This window comes from Brienomyrus brachyistius, chromosome 5 (genome assembly GCF_023856365.1).
Source record: "Brienomyrus brachyistius isolate T26 chromosome 5, BBRACH_0.4, whole genome shotgun sequence".
Taxonomy (NCBI): domain Eukaryota; kingdom Metazoa; phylum Chordata; class Actinopteri; order Osteoglossiformes; family Mormyridae; genus Brienomyrus; species Brienomyrus brachyistius.
The window spans coordinates 7,145,575-7,164,983 of record NC_064537.1 but is presented as its reverse complement, the minus strand read 5'-3'; the positions used below and the strand labels follow the sequence as shown (position 1 = coordinate 7,164,983).

Below are 19,409 nucleotides of genomic sequence, written 5' to 3'. Positions count from 1 at the left end.
CAGTCAAACGAACCATCCTGGAAGTTACTGATTTTCTGTATTACAATTTGCTCAACATCACTGAGAAGATGAATGTAAGTATCTATTAGATTTTCAGTAGCTGCCTTTCCTAGCTTAACCAGTCATACGAATGATCTCGTGGGAATGGATTAACCCTAACCCAGCTGGATTTTAGCTGGTAATCCTTTCAAATAATTATTTAAATAACAACTAAATGTCATTTTATCACAAGACATAAATTTAACTATGATCAGCCTGATGATGATCTAGTCAGTGCTGGTGAGTCATGGCTGAATTTGATCAATAATTTCGCACCACAGAAATTAACAGTTGAAATATCCTGGTTTTGTAGCTATTAACGAGATTAAACACAAATATTGAACCGATTTAAATTGCCAAAATGTCTGGTGTACATCGCTGTCTACTGGGTATCAACAGTCTGTGATTAGAAGCTGCCTGGCTTACATTTGTGAAAACATGTTACAACCCAAATACAGACTATCAAGCAGACTTTATCGCAGTGTAAGAAGTGTAAGACATTCTAAGACTTAAGTAGAAGTTTATGAGCTGTGCCTGCTGCTGCTGTGCTCCAGACCCCGACTATCTTTTGCATACAAATTATTACCTTGTTTGCACAAGATAATCATATTGTGTGCATAAGGCATTATACAGTGTATGTAGTATGTAAAAAGGAGAGTCCGACTGAAAACCGAAATGTATTGATGAAAACACATTTTTACTTGTGGACTGATATTTTGCACAGTATATTCGTATCATTAGTACATTATAATTAGCAAGATGCTTCATTAACAATCTCTGAAAGGGTCTTGGTGGAATATTTTCCCAGACTTCTTTGATCACTATTATATTTCAGATTCGAAAACGATAAAGCCAGGATGGCAATAATTATCTGGTGCTCCCTCACTACGTACTAGAGAACATAAAATGGCATGAGAAAAAAGTTTTAATTTAGGCTTGTTAGCGCTGTCAAAATACCACTGTACATATAACTAAATGCTCTAAGTAACTTGTGGGTTGGCTCGGTGGGTAGCACAACAACCTCATGTGTCCAGGGCTGCTGGTTTGATTCCTGCTTTGTATGTGTGTAGTTTCCTTCTTGTCCCTTGTTCACATGGGTTTCCTTATTTTGTTTAGCTGAGGGTGACGGACATGCCTGTGACGACTACAAACAAGCTGAAAATCACAGCTATACCCAAGCTTCATGCCAGGAGGTGAGTCATTTCCCCTCCTATTGCTTTGAGGGTTCAGCCTATGATCGGCTTCCGCCTTTCCCCTACACTGAACTGTCAGTCAGCTACTGCCTCAGGGTCTTCTGTGGACCTCCCCTCCTCACCCCCGTTCTTGACCCCCCCCCTCCCCCAGGTTCGTGATCAGCATGGGCGAACAGGAGAAAAAAATTGCCCTGAATTGCGATGTCCGCTTCGACTACAATGGGGACTATCACATCATCGTCTTTAACTCCACTGGCTATGACTGTGGTTGCAATGAGACGAGGGAGACACACTTCTTCTTTCAGGAGGGAAAGGAGTTCCAGGTGAGACTGCCTGTGTTCGTATCACCAAGGTAGCAAATTCCATTCCTCCGTGTTTCAAGTTTTCAGGTTTAAATGTTAAATAAAAAACTTTCATATTTATAATTTAAGTGAATGAAGCTGAACTGTGCAGAACAATTATTTATGAGTCCACTTGTCAAGGAAGAAATTAAACTCTTTACAGCTTCATGTTGTGAAAAGCATACATTGTGTTGCTTTTCCTTTTAATCTACTTGATGTGTAGCTGGTTCTTCACATAGAATAATAATAAATGTAAATTTACAAAAAAGTAGGGAATAAAAGTCCTTAAAGATAACAGAATATTGTAGCTGACTCTTGTAGATGTCAAAGATGTTATGATGTTAAAGAATGTTAACATTGTTACCTCTAGTGGTTGAAATATAGCATTGCATCATTTTCCCATTTATCCTCGTGCATGTTCACCTTACCCCAGTGTAACTGGCTGCTAGAAACGCCTCGAACAGAGGAAACTAGCATACTGGGAAGCCGTTTGTATTAGTTCTTTCGGTGAAAATTATAATTAGTTCCAGGTCCATCCAACAACAATATACTGTCTCCACTGTTAGAACTTACCTAATGATTAGGGAAGAACAGGTTTCTGTGAATGGAAGGCGCGTCAGTCAGTGTTCACGGTCGATTGAAGCAATATTCGAAAATTTAAATCACTTATAGGAAAACTGCGTTTGAACGCACACAAGGGAAATCCTGAGAACTGAGATGCTGGGCAGTGCTGCCACCTAGAGTCTCACTGGTAATCACTCATATTTCTGAATATTTCTCGGACTTTCTTCGGCTACACAAGGATGGAGGTCGTTGTGTCCGAAATCATCCTCTCAACCATATCTATGCTCTCAACTGCGATAAATAAAGAATTCCACCTTGTGGCATTAGGGAAAATCTACAGAACCCCTGAAGCATCTTCTGCAAAATATTTAAATGCTCATACTTCCGTTTGTGTGCTTGATGATTTCACGCACACACCCGAAACTTTAGCGTGGCCCGTACTCTCTAGCAATCACTTCCGGTACCCAATGCGACATAAACCTTTTGTTTTTATTAATACCAATGAGTGTAAGCGAGTGACAACTATTTAGTTTTAAATTTATTAGTCGATTAATTCTATCCTTCACACTTTGAACGGACACAATGCAAGGCACACCTTTAATTATAAGATTATCTATTTTTATATGTATTTATTAATATTTACACTGTATCAATTTACCAAAAGGAATTGTTTCCGCAAACCACCAATATTAAACATTAGGGATGGGTAATACCATAGACGTTACTCATGGGGGACAGTGGTGTTTGACCCACGCAATATTTTCCAAAATTCAGCTTTTAAAAATATGAATAAACTTGGCAGGAGAATTCGGTTTTTATCTAACCAAGTAACCGAAGGGAACTTTTTTAGCTGATGATTTCAGTTGTATAAGCATAAAGGTATTGAAACGAATGGGTAGCCTATACATAGGTATACCTATAGGAGGTCATACTGGATCATTTGAGAGGAAACTCCTTAGTGAATCAGTATCTGAATGACCTTCAGCAAACATTTTCCATCTCACATTTTTCATTTTCATTTCTTTTTTTCCCCAGATAACAATCACCTTCAACTCTGAGGAATTTCATGTTAAGATTCCTGATGACTACGATGTGTCATTCCCCAATAGTGCTGGTGGGGATGCACTCAAGTTCATCCAAGTACAGGGGGATATGATAATCAAGAGCTTCAAAATTGAATAAGCAAGTCTACAGGCACTGGATCTGCCCTGTCTGGCTGCTGATTGGCTGTGATCTGTGCCCTATCCTCAATGAAGCTTAACCATGATGCTTATTGTTAACCCCGCTAATGCAGTAGTGACTATACTTCGTGCTCCTTCTTGCTATATGCTTCTGTTTGCACAAACCTGTACAACTTCCCCAGCTGGTCTTCTGAAGATATTTTAATGTGAAAATATTTTGACATTTCAGAATCTTCAATAAATCTCACTGCATTTTGCACTGCTTTCAGTCTTGAATCAGTGGTAATGCCTGGTTTTATTTTGCAGACTCAGGTATGCAGATTTGTGTTTATATATTTATATAAAACCATTCTGATGGTTCAAATATATTTAAATATTGATGGTCATTTTCTTGGCATTTGAAGCAGGTGATACTTAATCTATAAACCTAAAACAGTTATTTGCTTTGTGTGAGTGCTAGACTTCTTTGAGATCATGAATTCATTATACATAATTGTTCACTTACTTAAATATAATCTGTAAGAATTTATACATATTGTCACTTTTACTGTAATCCATCCATCCATACATTTTCCAAACCGCTTATCCTACTGGGTCGCGGGGGGTCTGGAGCCTATCCCAGAAGCAATGGGCACGAGGCCGGGAACAACCCAGGATGGGGGGCCAGCCCATCGCAGGGCACACTCACACACCAGTCACACACACATGCACAGAACTAAATAATAAATACAAAAAAGATTAAAGATTGAAAAAACAACTGCACACTGTGCTTGCCATCAGCCAATCAGTTTGAGGATTTCACAAACTGCCCACGCTTCTATTCCACAGAAGTCGGTATGGCTGGTAGGAAGCGGCTGCGTCCTGTGTGGGATTATTTTGAATATAATCCTGAAACTGGAAAAACAAATTTATTGTCATGTGAGATCTTACCCTGTGTAATACCAAGTCAAGTCAAGTAGGTTTAATTGTCATTTCAGCAGTTTACACAATATACAGTGAAATGAAACATTGTTCCTCCTGGTCCAAGGTGCACCAAAAACAGGAGAGAAACAACACAGTGCAATTTACAGGACGTGACAACATGCAGTGTACTGAACGGTACTAACAGGAGTAACTGTGCTGGGCTGAGTGGATATTGGATAAATAGTATTGTAGATACAGTATTACAACCTACAGTATACTATATGGTGTCCCATATTAGTTCACAATGGGACACAGGGTTATTTTCTATACAGAATGATCTGGTAAAATATGGAAAGGGTGGCAGTTCTATTCCCACCTTAAAAGTTTAACTCAATTAAACTATCTCTATAAACAGCAACAGGTGCAGATGTCTAATGGCCGAAGTGAAACTGATGCATCAGGCTATGTAAGCTCTCACACTGGAGATCCAGGACCTGTTGATGCATCAGGCTACGTAAGCTCTCACACTGGAGATCCAGGACCTGGTGATGCATTAGGCTATGTAAGCTCTCACACTGGAGATCCAGGACCTGGTGATGCATTAGGCTATGTAAGCTCTCACACTGGAGATCCAGGACTGGTGATGCATTAGGCTATGTAAGCTCTCACACTGGAGATCCAGGACCTGGTGATGCATTAGGCTATGTAAGCTCTTACACTGGAGATCCAGGACCTGGTGATGCATTAGGCTATGTAAGCTCTCACACTGGAGATCCAGGACCTGGTGATGCATTAGGCTATGTAAGCTCTTACACTGGAGATCCAGGACCTGGTGATGCATTGGGCTATGTAAGCTCTCACACTGGAGATCCAGGACCTGGTCCTGGTTTACAAGGTCCCAGGCTGTTTCTATCTCTTGGCCACTTCCATGTGTCGGTTTCATACCACACAGCAACCGGGACCTTTATGCTAAATAAGCATGAGAGACGTGGGAGCACTATAATACCCTAAATGAAAGAAATCGTATTTTGTAATGTGTTTTTCATTACACAGTCATTAAAACATATTTTTACATAATGCATAATGATTGCTTAATTCAAATTATATTTCTTAATAAAGTTTAACTCTTCATAGTGATATTTCTGAATGATGGTTTTCCAAACTTGCTTTGTATTTCATAATGCTTCTTTTCACAATAATGGTGCAGTCTGTCAATCATTATGAGGGGGGCGAGATCCAGCTTATCAAGTGAAAGTCTTCACAGTGAGTGAAGTCAGAACTAGTTGCATTACAGAAACATCAAACATATGGAATACCTACAGGGTATAAACCATGAAATGGAATACATCTCGATACAGCATTATTACTCCCTAGACATGGTAAAAATGACCGTCCTCAGTCTATGATGTTCCTTAAATTTGCATATGTTTGTGTACTGCAATGTAAAACCTCGTTAGTATGTATTTGTATGCGGTCAGCTACGCACATTTCAGAGCATGTAACACATATCACTGGCCCTTTTGACCTTCCATATACTGCAGTCATGAGGTGATGTGCTCCAGACTAACCTCTTACAAAACGGTGTCAGGCTTATACATCTATCAGGGTGTTTCACATAGGATTTACCTGTATTTAATGTGCACTTTGATTAAGCTTCCTTTACGTTAAAGCTCCTTCACGCTTTATTAATAATGGTGAGACAAGCCGGTAAAAATGACATGAATGTAAAATTAAAGCATGTTGGTAAGAGTGTGTATTCAGTAGCTTAGATAATGGATTAATTCTATTAGATAATGTTAATATCCATCCATCCATCCATTTTCCAAACCGCTTATCCTACTGGGGTCGTGGGGGGCCCGGAGCCTATCCCGGAAGCAATGGACATGAGGCAGGGAACAACCCAGGAGGGGAGGCCAGCCCATCGCAGGGCACACTCACACACCATTCACTCACACACGCACACCTATGGGCAATTTAGCAACTCCAATTAGCCTCAGCATGTTTTTGGACTGTGGGAGGAAACCCCACGACAACATGGGGAGAACATGCAAACTCCACACACATGTGACCCAGGCGGAGACTCGAACCCGGGTCCCAGAGGTGTGAGGCAACAGTGCTAACCACTGCACCACCATGCCGCCCCGCACTCATAAATATCTAATTTAAAATGTTTGACTGTTTTCATTATTATCTTTTAAAAAGACTCCATTACACCTACAGGAACGTTTATGACATCACAGTCTAAATCCATGGACAGCAGTATGGAGTTGCGCCCCCCCCCCTTTGTAGCTATAACAGCCGTCACTCTTCTGGGAAGACTTTCTGCGTGGCTGGCATTAGCAGGAAAAGCACTCACAGGAAATCATGGAGGGCCAGCTTGTCCTGCGCCACCTAGGGGAAGGGAGGGGAAGTGGAGCAGTATCAGGGGGCTGATGAGGATCATCGGCTGCATCCCCACGTCATGCTGCCACCGGGCGCGTCACTGTCGCTCAGGCAGGCAGAGGGCGCTAGCGCCGCCCCGTCATCCCAGGAAGGCATAGGGCTCGGTTCCCAGAGGTCTCCTAGGTTTCACAGCGCCCCTGCGGCGGGTTCTCAGGAGCTCCTTGTTTTTATTTGCTGAGCTTCTTCAGCTCCACCCTGAGTTCTGACACCAGTGCCGCATGGCTACTGGACATGGTGACAGAGCAGTAATACTGGGGCCAGACAAGCACAGGAAAAGCACAATAATGGTCTTTACTGACATGTGACATTATTTACAATGGATAACAAAACACTACACATGACATTACTGTACATTACAAGAACTACACAATACATGATAAATAGCTATTTACTCCAGTGACTCCTGGCATCAGTCTAGCATCGCCCGATGGGAGAGAGAGAGAAACAGAGAAGGAACTCAGCTCTGGGAAAGCGATGGAGCCATAAGATCTGGTTACTTTCCAAGAGCTGTTCTTCCCATCACTTTAAGCACATGACTTAGCTACAGTTTGCTACAAAAACAACACCATTAAAATACAGAGACACATAGACTACAATCTCAGCTGTGGAATACTGGGGGGAGGGGGGGGGGGTCAGTAACACATATCCAAGTAGGAACAAGCAAGGAAATTAGCAGCAAGCCAAGGACTAATACACCAATAACAGAGGGCATGAACCAGGAAGGACACACCTTAAGTGGCAGGAACAAGGCCTTGTGTATTTAGACACCTAAAGCCAGCATCACTGGGTTGTGAAGTCAAATCCGGAAGAGATGCTGTTGTAAATGTGTTTCTTAATGAAAAGGAACCAAAAGGCTTCAGTTTGATTCAGTCCAGTAGTTGGTAAGAGTTCTACTGTGCGTTGCATGAATTTGACACTGGACTGAGTACTGGCAAGATTAGAATTAGGTGATCAGTCATGACACAGCACACAACATTAAGCACTGGTGTCAGAAATATGTTCGTTGCATTTAACCCATATGTGACAATGTGACATAGCAGGGGGCAGCTAATTCAGCGCCTGGGGAGCAGCGCTTGGGGGCGACACCTCGCTCAGGGCACCTCAGTGGTATCCTGCAGGTCGGAGATTCAAACCAGCAACCTTTCAAATACAAGTGGGCCTCCTTAACCATGGGGACACCACCAATTGATGGGGGAGGTAGAGTCACGCAGAAGGGAGGCATGGACAGGGTCTGAACCAGTCAATTTCGCACACATATGCCCTGCCACATGACCGCCCTGCCGATCCCTTAATGAAGTCGCGGTGATGGATTGGGACACGTGTGTCACGCCCAGCTCGTCCGATCCTCGTGTGTGCCAAGCCCCCCTGATAATCCACGTGTGCTTCCCTGATCGTACCCAGCTGTACCTTTTTATTTCGCCATGTCTTCTGTCTACATCAGTCCACGTCTTGCCCTGCCGTTTGTCCGTCATTGATGTTAGTGACATTATGCTATGTTTCCTCGTCGATGGTTCTCTGGTCTCCCCAATAAATCCCCGGTTTTCCCCGTCTTTCGCTTGCCTGCTTTCTGCCTGTCGCTACCCGCGAATCCTGACAACGTGCAGATCCTTATAACTTTATTTGCAAATTAAAAAGTTAAAAGTTGCAGAATTTAATGGGAGTGTGTTGATAAGTAGAAGGGTGAGATTTTGCTTGTAGCTAAAGCACAAAGTGATTGACATGCACAATGAAATGTGGGCAATATCAAATGGTCAGTCCACATGTAGCAATGGAGATGCTGGGGATTGAACCCAAAACTTCAGATCTGCTCTGCTCTGTTTGCTGTCCCTCAAAGAGAAATCGATTACCCCGCGTGCTAGTCCGTTTCCCCAGATCAGTCATTAACGTTTGTCCTGTGCTGCTCCCCGCTTTGTCAATAAACCCCAGTTTTGTAATCCTCGTTTCCCGAATCTGCTTCCCCGCTCGTACAACTGGACGCCTGGGGACGGAGCTGGATAGGCGTGAACTGCCGTCTGATTGGTTCGTAATGGATTTCATGAAGTGTCTGTGCATGTTCACGCCGCAATAAAAATCGGCGCTGCAGTGAAAACGGACCATACTGGAAATTAGTGATATTCAGTCTCAAAATTTGCTCAACAACACTGGGAAGATGAATGTAAGTATATATCTATATATCAGATTTTCGATAGCTGCCTTGTCCTCTTAAATAAGAAACAATTAAATATAATTTATTCTAAGCCATAAATTTAACTGATCAGCATGATAATGATCTAGTAAGTGCTGGTGAGTCATGGCTGAATTTGATCAATAATTTTCGACCACAGAATTTCCTGCGATCGCGTGCTACTACTGTAAGTTAGTTCGTTATCAGCATCATCTTAATTTGAATGCATTTACATCGCCCTACTTGTACTAGATATTACATTTTTAATTTAACTTTAAATAGGCATGAGCAGTAGCTGCTGATTATTACTGACCATGTCTTGTGGCTGGCATGTATAATTTTTCACTTAGGTTACAAGAATGATAATGTTTCAATGCGAAATAAGTCAGCTGGGGAATAATAATAATAAAAAAAAACAAGCAAACTGATAGGTACACTGTACAATAAACGTTTGCAAAAAGAAAATAAGTATATTACGGAGCCCGAAAAAATGTTTTTGTCTTGAGAGCGGAAGACGTTGACCAAACTTTAAAGCTATGGGCAATAACCAACCCTGCTCCTTAAGATATACGTTAATTATTTCCATTGTGCAATAAATTACCACTTAGTTGTGCACTGTCCCATAATGAAGTGTTTAAAGTAGAATATACTTGATGTGTCTTATTAGCCCATTTATTTATTCCAGTGCACAGTGAATGTAATTAGTAGTAATTATGGAAATACATAGTCTGATTATCCAAGCGGTGTGCATTGTCCCCACAGCTAACTGATCGAAGAACACTTTGCTAGATGTTTCTATCATGTTGTTTTAGAGTAACAGTTAAACAACTATGAACGGACACTCATGAATATCTATACACACACAACTAACAAGGGACCTGAGTACCCGGTGGAAACCCACGACGACATGGGGAGAACATGCAAACCCCACACACATGTGACCCATGCAGAGACTCTAACCCAGGTCCCAGCGGTGTGAGGCAACAGTGCTAACCACTGCAGCACCATGCCGCTCCCGCAGTGAATGTAATTTATTTAAATGCTGAATAATAATGTATAATGAAACTTACTTTTCCCACCCAGTTCATTTATTAAATGAATAAAATATGCATGTATTCATTTTTTATATAATTCTAATCTTTACTGAATTCTAATATTACAATGTAGAAATTACGACAGTTAATTTAATAGATTTTGCAGTTAGTTTTTTCAGTGTACTTATATGTGGGGCTCTGCATCTAACAAGGCAGTAAATTTTGTCACAGAAGGCTGTACTATCATTGAGTATCTCCATCTTCCTTCTGCACATTTTATGTTTATCTACAACTGATACAGAGCATCTCATTGTGACAAGATCACTTGGGTATGTTCTGATATTATCATGGGCATATTTACACATTTATCCCCTACCTGAACTTCTACATGATCAGATTCTGGAACATGCAGGCTGAACAGTGTGTCCAGGCTGATTACAGTTCCTGCACACCAGCTGATACAGACTGTTCCCCAGTCTTCCCACAGACTGGAATCATCTACTTTGTGGGTAAATGGGTGCCCTCTGGTCTTTCTTTATCAGTTTCCTCTCATGGCCTGAAGTGGATTCTTCCTCCGTCTAAACTTGACGATGACGTGAATCATATGTTGACGGTGCTGCATCTCAGACATTGTAATGAGCCCCATCACTCTCCACCTCTTTTCTGATCTTTGCAGATAGGAAGCTGGGCTCTCCTCCTCCTATGTGTGCTCCACCTTCATTTCGGCCACACTCAGCCACCGCCAAAGGTAACCGCCAAACTGACGCGCATCATTTACAGGCGTCCCTGTTGCCATGGAGCAGTCTCGTTTCATGCCTAAGAAGTCGACCATCGGCTGTATCCTGTAACTGAGGGTTCTAATTGAACACAAACATGAATATCAGCACAGTTTCTTTGCCACCTTTGTAGATTTTCGTAAAACATTTGACTCAGTTGATCATGCTGCCTTGTGGGACATTCTGAACCTTTGTGGGATCCCCCCAAAATTGCTGGACATCATGACTGGTCTGTACGCTGCTACTGTGAGTGCCGTGCAGAGAACCTCTGCCTTCTCCCCAGTTGACTCTGGGGTTCTCCAGGGGTGTGTTCTTGCTCCCACTCTGTTCAATGCTTATATGGACTGGGTGTTGGGCAGGGTCATGGGGTCCAGTGACTGTAGGGCATCTGTTGGTAAAAAAAAGATTCACTGATCTTGATAGTGCTGTGATCTTCATGGAATTACTAGAGTACTAATCACCGCTTCATATATTCTCTTGACTTATCTGCCAAATACATTGGATTTTCTTCCTTCTCAGCAGACAATTGTGTACAGCCTCTCCCCAAGATACGATAGGTTTACCGGAATGTAACTCTGTCATAAGGAATAAATGTATTTTAATCCAGTACCCCTAACCTAGCAAACATCATAGCCTAGCCTGGTCTACCTTAGAAACATGCTTTGAACATTTACATTAGCCTACTTGGGCAAAATCATTAACACAAAGCCTATTTTATAATAAAGTGTTGAATATCTCATGTGATTTATTGAATAATGTACTGAAAGTGAAAAACATTTACGAATCTTAAAACTGAAATATCGTAACATGGATGATCGTATCCCAGGTAGCGTCTGTACATCGCCCCTTTCTACGCTCATTCATACGATCTCCTTATTAGACTAAACCCTCTCTGGCCCTTTTCCTCCCAGAGGACTTTTCCTAACACTTCAGTCCAATTCAGCAGATCACATTAAATGATCCCCTCTATTAGGGCATCATCTCTGGGCCAGTATCCACACGTGATCCTTCCTTTAAGGATTTCTCTCACACCTTACACACACACACAGACTGGGCCCACTGAATTCTACGCAAGCGGTGTTCTCCATGGTGTTCTCCTCCCCCCAGTTGGCTTTTGATCGCTGAGTACCCTTACCGTGAGGTCCTGCCTGGAGGCTCCCCCAAGACACCCCTGTCTCCTTCTCCCTATTCTATTTCCCTACTCTTCATGCAATAATGAAAACTTTTCTTACCTATCCTTGGGGCCACCTCTTCGTGCATATGGGTGTCTCCCAGGTCCTCTGCCAGGTGCGACTGCCCTTGACCTCGGTGTCTCCCCCTGATTCCCACAATAATTATAGTGCCAGCTGCCCTTGACCTCGGTGTCTACCCATGATTTCCAGCAAAAGCCTATGTAACGTCCTTCCATGGCTATGTGACCCCGTAACATGATTTATCCTGCTTTTATTTATACGAAGTTGAAATCATCAGATATCATAAGGCAGTAGTGCAGGCCAATAGCGTGGGCCAGTACAAGTACTTCGTGGCCAATAGCGTGGGCCAGTACAAGTACTTCGTGGCCAATAGCGTGGGCCAGTACAAGGCCCAAAAACAAGCTTCTATAGTTACTTTGGCGTGATGGAGCAGCATCCAGAAACTCCTAAAAAGGTTACGCTCCATTACAAACTACTTTGTCTTAATGTTGTTTTCTAGCATTACATTCTCTATGGGTCACATCCTTTTAGTGTTAAAAAATACATTCTCAAAGTGGCATGTAGTTTTATATTCCATATAATATTTCATATCATAATACAACTGTATGTATAAGCAAATAACCTGGATAAATTCTGGGTTGGCTTAGTAGGTAGTACTATGATCTTTTATGTTCAGGGATTCTGGTTAGAATCCTGGTTTGTACGTGTGCAATTTCTTTGTTGTCCCTCTTTCACGTGGATTTCCTGAAAATACTCCTTATTTTTCCATTTCGCCAGCTGACGCTGAAGGACATGCCTGTGATGGCGACGAACCAGCTGAAGATCACAGGCATACCCAAGCTTAACGCCAAGAGGTGAGTCATTTCCCCTGCTGCTGCTTCGAGGATTCGGCCTATGACTGGCCCCCACCTTTCCCCTACACTGAACCTCATCACCGTTCTTGCCCCCCTCCAGGTTCAACATCAATATTGGCCTCGGGGAGGAAAACATTGCCCTGCAGTTTGACGTGCGCTTTGAATTCAACAATGACCGCAACACCACAGTCTTCTGCTACAAGCAGAATAACAGCACCTGGACCAATCTTGTGAAGGATGGACATTTTCCCTTTGAGAAAGGGGAGGAGTTCAAGGTGAGCCCATCCACCCGTGTTTGTGTACAAAGCTCCATTCCTCCAAGTTTTACTGTCATGCGTTCAGAAGAACATAGTAAAATTCTCGTGCCACAGTTGCACGGGAGGGACGGGTACATGGGGGATTTGGACAACAGTGCAATACAGTACAAATAGCAGGCACGTGCAGTGGGTGGGCGGTGCCTGAGCCCGGAACTATTTTATTGTGAACTTGTGCGTAAAGTTCAAAGGAAGTGAGCGTCCCCTTTAAGCACCCGTCCCTCAAAAACTCTCTGCTCAGCCCTGACAAACAGCAGTGCAATAAAGTCTCACAAGGAACGACATCACGCCCTTGATTTTGCTTAAATTCTAAATAACCTGAGACCTAAAATGAAATATGCAATATATGTTTTAAATATTAAACTTAAATAAAAACCTTAATAATGATAATTTAGCATAGTGTATCTCACCGCTGCATAGAACCGTTACTTTTCCTTGACTAGTCCACTTGTCAAGGAAAAAATTAGCTGATTAAATTCTTACAGTTTCATGTTATCATAATGTAAAATTACAAAAAAAGCAGGCAATACAAAACTTTTAAGATAATTGCATAGAATGTTGTAGCTCGTTTTCGTATATATCAAGCGAAGGAAAAACCGACCTGTTGAATTCGTGCAGCTTCGCGTTATCATTGTGACCTCTAGTGGTTGAAATATAGCATTGTATAATTTTCTCTTCTATCCCCGTGCATGTTCACCTTACCCCAGTATAAATTGCTGCTAGAAACGCCTTGAATACACCGATAAGCCTTTTTCTACGTTTCTTACGATGAAAATTACAATTAGTTCCACATCTATCCAACAGCAACATACTTTACGCGCTGTTACTACTTACCGAATGAGCACAGATGAACGGGTTTCCGTTAATGGTCACGGTGAACTGATGCAATATTTCAAAATAAAAATCACTTATCGGGAAACTTGGTCTCGCTGCGTCCGGCTGGGTCGGATATCATGGACGTTACATCTCAAGCACCGGTCTCTTACTCTTTTTGCATGCACCCCCCTAAACTTAATTCCTTAATGTTAAGGAGAAAAAAATGTTAGATAATTTCTGTAATGTTAATATTTCTAACACTTTTCAACCATTTTCCGGTATAAATAACGTACACATGATAATATTCTATAGTGCAGGCAAAACAAACGCCTTCCCGGTTATTAGCTTATACAGAAAGCACCCACATCTAAAAAACATCCAGTTATCAAAATCCACTATCATTCTTTATCCAAGAAATAATCTAAATTGGGCAAACATTACAAAAACTACATGTTCACACCTCGCATTTACGGGACGAAAAGAGTGGGAGTGAGGATAAAGAAAGCCTGTAAAAATACAGGAAGTTTTTTTTTTTTTTTTTTTTAAAAAATCAGTTATATAAGTTATTCAAACTGAGGAATATGAAATAATACGAAAAACACTTTTTTGTTGGAACGCCGTCCACAAAAGCAGCAATTAAATGCGCACGTAAAAAATACAGACACTTTACCGCAACCCGGTATTTTACCAAATAATCCTGTTTAGCTATTTTGCCTTAAATGTAATACTAAATTCACAGTGAACCGTGTGACTCGAGGAGAGCCATGAACTTTATTAACATTTTAACATAGCAGTGCAGATAACTATAATCATAAACCCAATACTAAGCTACCTTCAGTCATAACTATTAATTATGATTATCATTAACAGTTAATGCTGAGTGTTACAGGGACGTCGCCTCGGCCCCGCTGCCGTAAACCCCAGGTGTCGCTCTTCGTTGTGTGATGTGTAAAAACGGGTCACCCCCGGATCTGGTCTGTAACAGTCCGTTTTATTTTCGCTGTGGCAAAATGAAACACAGGCGTTTCGGATTAGGATGCATATTCGCCCCGATGCACTCCGTCCATGAGCATGGTAGGGGGGAAAGGACAATAGCGAGGAGACCGATGACTTGTAACCGAGAAGTTAGTTAGTGAATCGGCATCTGAACGACCTCCTTCAGCAAATTTTTTTCCATCTGATATTTTTCATTTTCATTCCTTTTTCCCCAGGTAACAATCACCTTCGATAAAGATGAATTTCTTGTCAAGATACCTGGTAACTACATTAAATCATACCCCAATCATTTTGGGGCCGAGAAGTTCATGCTCGTCAGAGTACAGGGGGATGTCAGAATCAAGAGCTTCAACATTGAATAAGCAAGTCTACAGGCACTGGATCTGCCCTGTCTGGCTGCTGATTGGCTGTGATCTGTGCCCTATCCTCAATGAAGCTTAACCATGATGCTTATTGTTAACCCCGCTAATGCAGTAGTGACTATACTACGTGCTCCTTCTTGCTATATGCTTCTGTTTGAACAAACCTGTACAACTTCCCCAGCTTCTGAAGATATTAACTTGAAAATATGATTTTTTTGACATTTCAGATGTTTTAATAAATCTCACTGCATTTTGCGTTGCTTTTATTGTGGAATCAGTGGTAATGCTTTTATTCTGCAGACTCAGGTGTGCAGATCTGTCTGTATGTTTATAGCAAACCATTCTGGTGGTTCAAAGCTTTTTAAATACTGATGGTCATTTTCTTGTATTTTGAAGCAGCTGATATTTGATTTGGTTTAAGTTGACAGTATTTTAGAAATAAATTGGCATTTATCAAAAACAACAGTTATTTGCTTTGTGGGAGTACTAGACTACTTTGGCATGGCAAAGTTAATTATACATATTTGTTCAATTACTTAATCTATAAGAATGTATACATATTGTCATTTAACATTTAAAGTAATTAATATCTCTTTATTTTCTTAAAGCTAAATAGGAAATTCTCCCTCCCAGAAATCTCAAAATGTGGGGTTTCCTTTATCAGCCGTATGTACGAACAAATCTGTGCGTGACTTTCGTGAATAATTTATTTACAGGAAATGAGTCCCTTACAGGAAGTATACACTTACGTTAACTTGCACGCACAGATTCATTCTTTTTGTTTTTCTGCTTGTTCTCAGAAATATGACTTCTACCCTCCTCAGGTATAGCCAGTTAGCGCATGCGAGGCATATAAGGGCATGTTGTAAGTGAGCATATGATTGGCTAGAAACTAAATGTGGCCCTAAAGAACAAACGAGAATTCTGAACTCGAGACTACCTCTCTCGATGAGTGAATGAAGATTTCGTCTTGGTCATAACTGAACATAAGACAACTTGGAATGACGATGGTGATAAAGTCAGTGAATGACAAAATCTCTCAGTCACCCCTTCAGGTCTCTCGTTGTCATTATGTGGGTTTACAAGAGACTCAGATAGGCTGCCTGTTGGTCATGACTCTACACTAGTAAACATCCGTAGAGATGCAACAGCTTTACGATTTAGAACAATTTAACCAAGGTTGGATAATGTTCGGTCTAATTGATTATGTGATGAGCTGTTAGGTTTGCGTTTTTTAAAAACCTGAGTAACAAAGGTATAATGCTGCCAAGACAAACTACAATTCAATAGCAAATATTATTTTATTCACATGACTTATCGGTGATATTTAGGTGATTCCTTTTGACACATCGAAAGTTTTTCAGATCCATTTTATGCAAACAGGAAGTGCCATGAACGAGTTGGTGAATGAATCATAACGAATCTTTTAGGTGAATTGAATCACGTGAACTGTGTCCCAATAAAGAGCCATTTCGCTCATCTTTAGTGTGAACTATGCATAATTTATGTATAGAATGGCATGTATTAACTTACTTCTGTGCTTAAATATGTGCGTATACTCCCATCCATGGGTACACACAAGCCCCTAGTGGTTGAGAAGTGTAACTGAAGCAAATGGATCCACACAGGATACGCAGAGACTCCAATTTAATTATTAACCTTGATAGACAAACGGAATGATCTCGTTATGTTTACATAAAGTATGTGCAGGCAGGTCATGCCAGGGACGAAGAATCATTCCGAAGTCATATAAGCTTCAGCTACAAAGAAATAAAATATCACTCTTACTAAATATGTGCTTTATAAACCCACTGATGTGTCTGACACAATTAGTTTTCAGCAGCATTCACTTGTTGGTCTCCTGTGGTGTATGACACATACTACTTGTTGCAGCCAAATACATGCAACCATAAAAGTATCTTAGCTATTTCTGAAGGCCCTGCCTCATCCATGGGTGATAGAGCTGCACTGTCAAGGGGTGGTACCGGTTTTGCTGAATTTGGAAGCATATCTGTAGTCTTTCAGGGTGGAGATGCAAATTGCTCAAGTGCTGCTCAGATCAATGCGTCAACGCTTTGCTGGTCCACTGGATCCCCACACGTGACAAGTTTGATTCAACGCCTTTTGCAGCAATTCTCTTGGACCCAAGTGTTCCCTGAGCTCTTACATCTCCAGAGATGGTGCCTCTAAAGGGAGCAGCAGAGACGTTTGTCCTCAGCCGAGTAACAAAATGCAGGCAGATGTCAGCCTCCTCAGAGGCCAGTGCATACAGCCGACCTCCAGCCCCTGGAAGTGCCCCCACAGCTCTCCAAAAGTATTAGTTCCTTGCTACAAAGATCTTAAGCATGAAAACAGACAAATCATCTATAGCAGCACTAACAGTTTAGTCTAATCATTCTAATCGGTGTCTAATCGGTGCTGTTACACCACTTCAGTACTGGCAAGGACAGCTAACTGAGCATCCAAAACTTGAACTTCAGGCTTTGGATATAGTATGTGTGTCTACATTGCAAGCTCTCCAAAAGTACGAGTTCCTTACTGCAAAAATCTTAAGAATGAAAACAGAGAATTCAGGAATAGGCCGACGTTTTTTTACCAGCCATTCTTGAGTAGCTTGAGCTTTGTGTTTTGGGTCATTATCCTGTTGGAGAACCTATGACCTGCGACTGAGGCTGAGCTTTCTGACACTGGGTGGTATGTTTTGCTCCTGGATGCCTTGAGACTTCATTGTTTCCTCTTGCGTCCGTGTCCTGGGAGGATGGCTGCAGTCCCACGAACCTTATACTTGTAAATAATATTTGTAGCTGTGGTCAGAGGATCATGATGCTGCTTGGAGATGGTCTTATAGCCTTTACCTTTAATATGGTTACCTTACAGCCTTTACCTTTAATATGGTTACCTTACAGCCTTTACCTTTAATATGGCTGTCTATAAGGGGAGCAGCATGTGGCTCTGTGGGCTAAGCCTGTGTGCTTATAATCAGAAGGATGCAGGTTCAAACCCAGCCTCAGCCTGTGGGTCCTTGAGCGAGGCCCTTAACCCCCAGCTCCCTGGGCGCCGCTGCGGGTGGCAGCCCTTCGCAGACAACTTCCTCTATGAAAAAAGAGGAAGTTGTGGGAGGCGTAAAAACAATTTCAATGAAGTATCAATAAGGGATCAATAAAGTATCAATAATTATGATATGGTTACCTTAAAGCCTTTACCTTTGATATGGTTACCTTAAAGCCTTTACCTTTAATATGTTTACCTTAAAGTCTTTACCTTTGATATGGTTACCTTAAAGTCTTTACCTTTAATATGCTTACCTTAAAGCCTTTACCTTTAATATGGTTACCTATAATCTTCTTTCTGCTCTCTCCTTTACTTTCTCTGGTCCATGTTGAGTATGGTGCACACATAGATACCAGACTACACAGTGGCAAGAATCTCTCCCTTTAAATATGCTGAACGTACGATAAAAAATTGACGACAGCAATGATTCTAATTAAAGTAAAACAATTCGTTTGAAACATGACTATGATGTAATGATTTATGGTTTTTTTTATGGCTACCAAAAAATACGTCCAGGCTATTTTAGCATATCTTAGCAAAATAACAATAAATCATTTCTTTTCACAATTTTATCACATACTAAAGGTATGTAGGTATACATGACACAATAACTTTTAATTTAATCACTTTTCAGGAAAAAGCCCTCACACTGTGGAAATACATGCTGTAATTACATGCATGCATTTTCTCTTACGTGGTATAGAGCCTGTTACCTACAGTAATGCCGCTGGGGTACCAAACAAATGGTCCATTTAAATGAACAAATACGTGTTCATATGATATGCAAACCAAATCCTTCTAGCTGAAATTTCTGACGATGCTGACAAAAGATAAGCAAACCAAGAAGAGAAATTATGAGCAATGCAAGGTAGAGGCCCTCCTGTCAGAGGTATAGAAACATGAAAAATGTCACATTTGTGAGCCTAAGCACAGGTATAGCAAAAGAGAAAAAGTATGTTGAGTGGCAGCATACTGGGGTTAAGTCCATCAGCTTTACCGAGTGCAAGGTACCAAAGAAGAAGTGGTCAGATTTGAAGACAGAGGTGAAAAACCACTTACTTCTCTCAGGCCCACTGTGAATGCAACTGTTGGCAGCAAACCCACATGTTTGCCCTCGGTGTTTGACATACATATGGCAGTTATAATAGGGGATGTTGTGCTGGAGCATTCGGGAGATACTTATTAT

The 19,409-nt window shown here is 41.4% G+C and overlaps 2 protein-coding genes and 1 long non-coding RNA gene across 3 annotated transcripts; 2 read left to right on the top strand and 1 right to left on the bottom strand.

Moving 5' to 3' along the window:
- LOC125742019 (beta-galactoside-binding lectin-like) lies at positions 1–3,575 on the top strand. The gene is made up of 4 exons (XM_049013601.1): positions 1–74; positions 1,156–1,232; positions 1,384–1,555; positions 3,173–3,575. Exons 1-4 carry the CDS (start codon positions 69–71, stop codon positions 3,317–3,319), a joined length of 402 nt encoding a protein of 133 aa, XP_048869558.1. The 5' UTR covers positions 1–68; the 3' UTR covers positions 3,320–3,575.
- Positions 3,576–8,660: 5,085 nt separating this feature from the next.
- Positions 8,661–15,427, top strand: LOC125742016 (galactose-binding lectin l-1-like). The gene is made up of 5 exons (XM_049013598.1): positions 8,661–8,818; positions 10,538–10,609; positions 12,608–12,684; positions 12,785–12,959; positions 15,026–15,427. The coding sequence occupies exons 1-5, from the start codon at positions 8,813–8,815 to the stop codon at positions 15,170–15,172; spliced, it is 477 nt and encodes a 158-aa protein (XP_048869555.1). The 5' UTR covers positions 8,661–8,812; the 3' UTR covers positions 15,173–15,427.
- Positions 9,943–12,789, bottom strand: LOC125742022 (uncharacterized). Its single transcript, XR_007397980.1, has 2 exons — positions 11,870–12,789; positions 9,943–11,025 (listed from the first exon to the last, which is right to left on the bottom strand). It is a non-coding gene; the product is annotated as an uncharacterized LOC125742022 (long non-coding RNA).
- Positions 15,428–19,409: the final 3,982 nt, after the last annotated feature.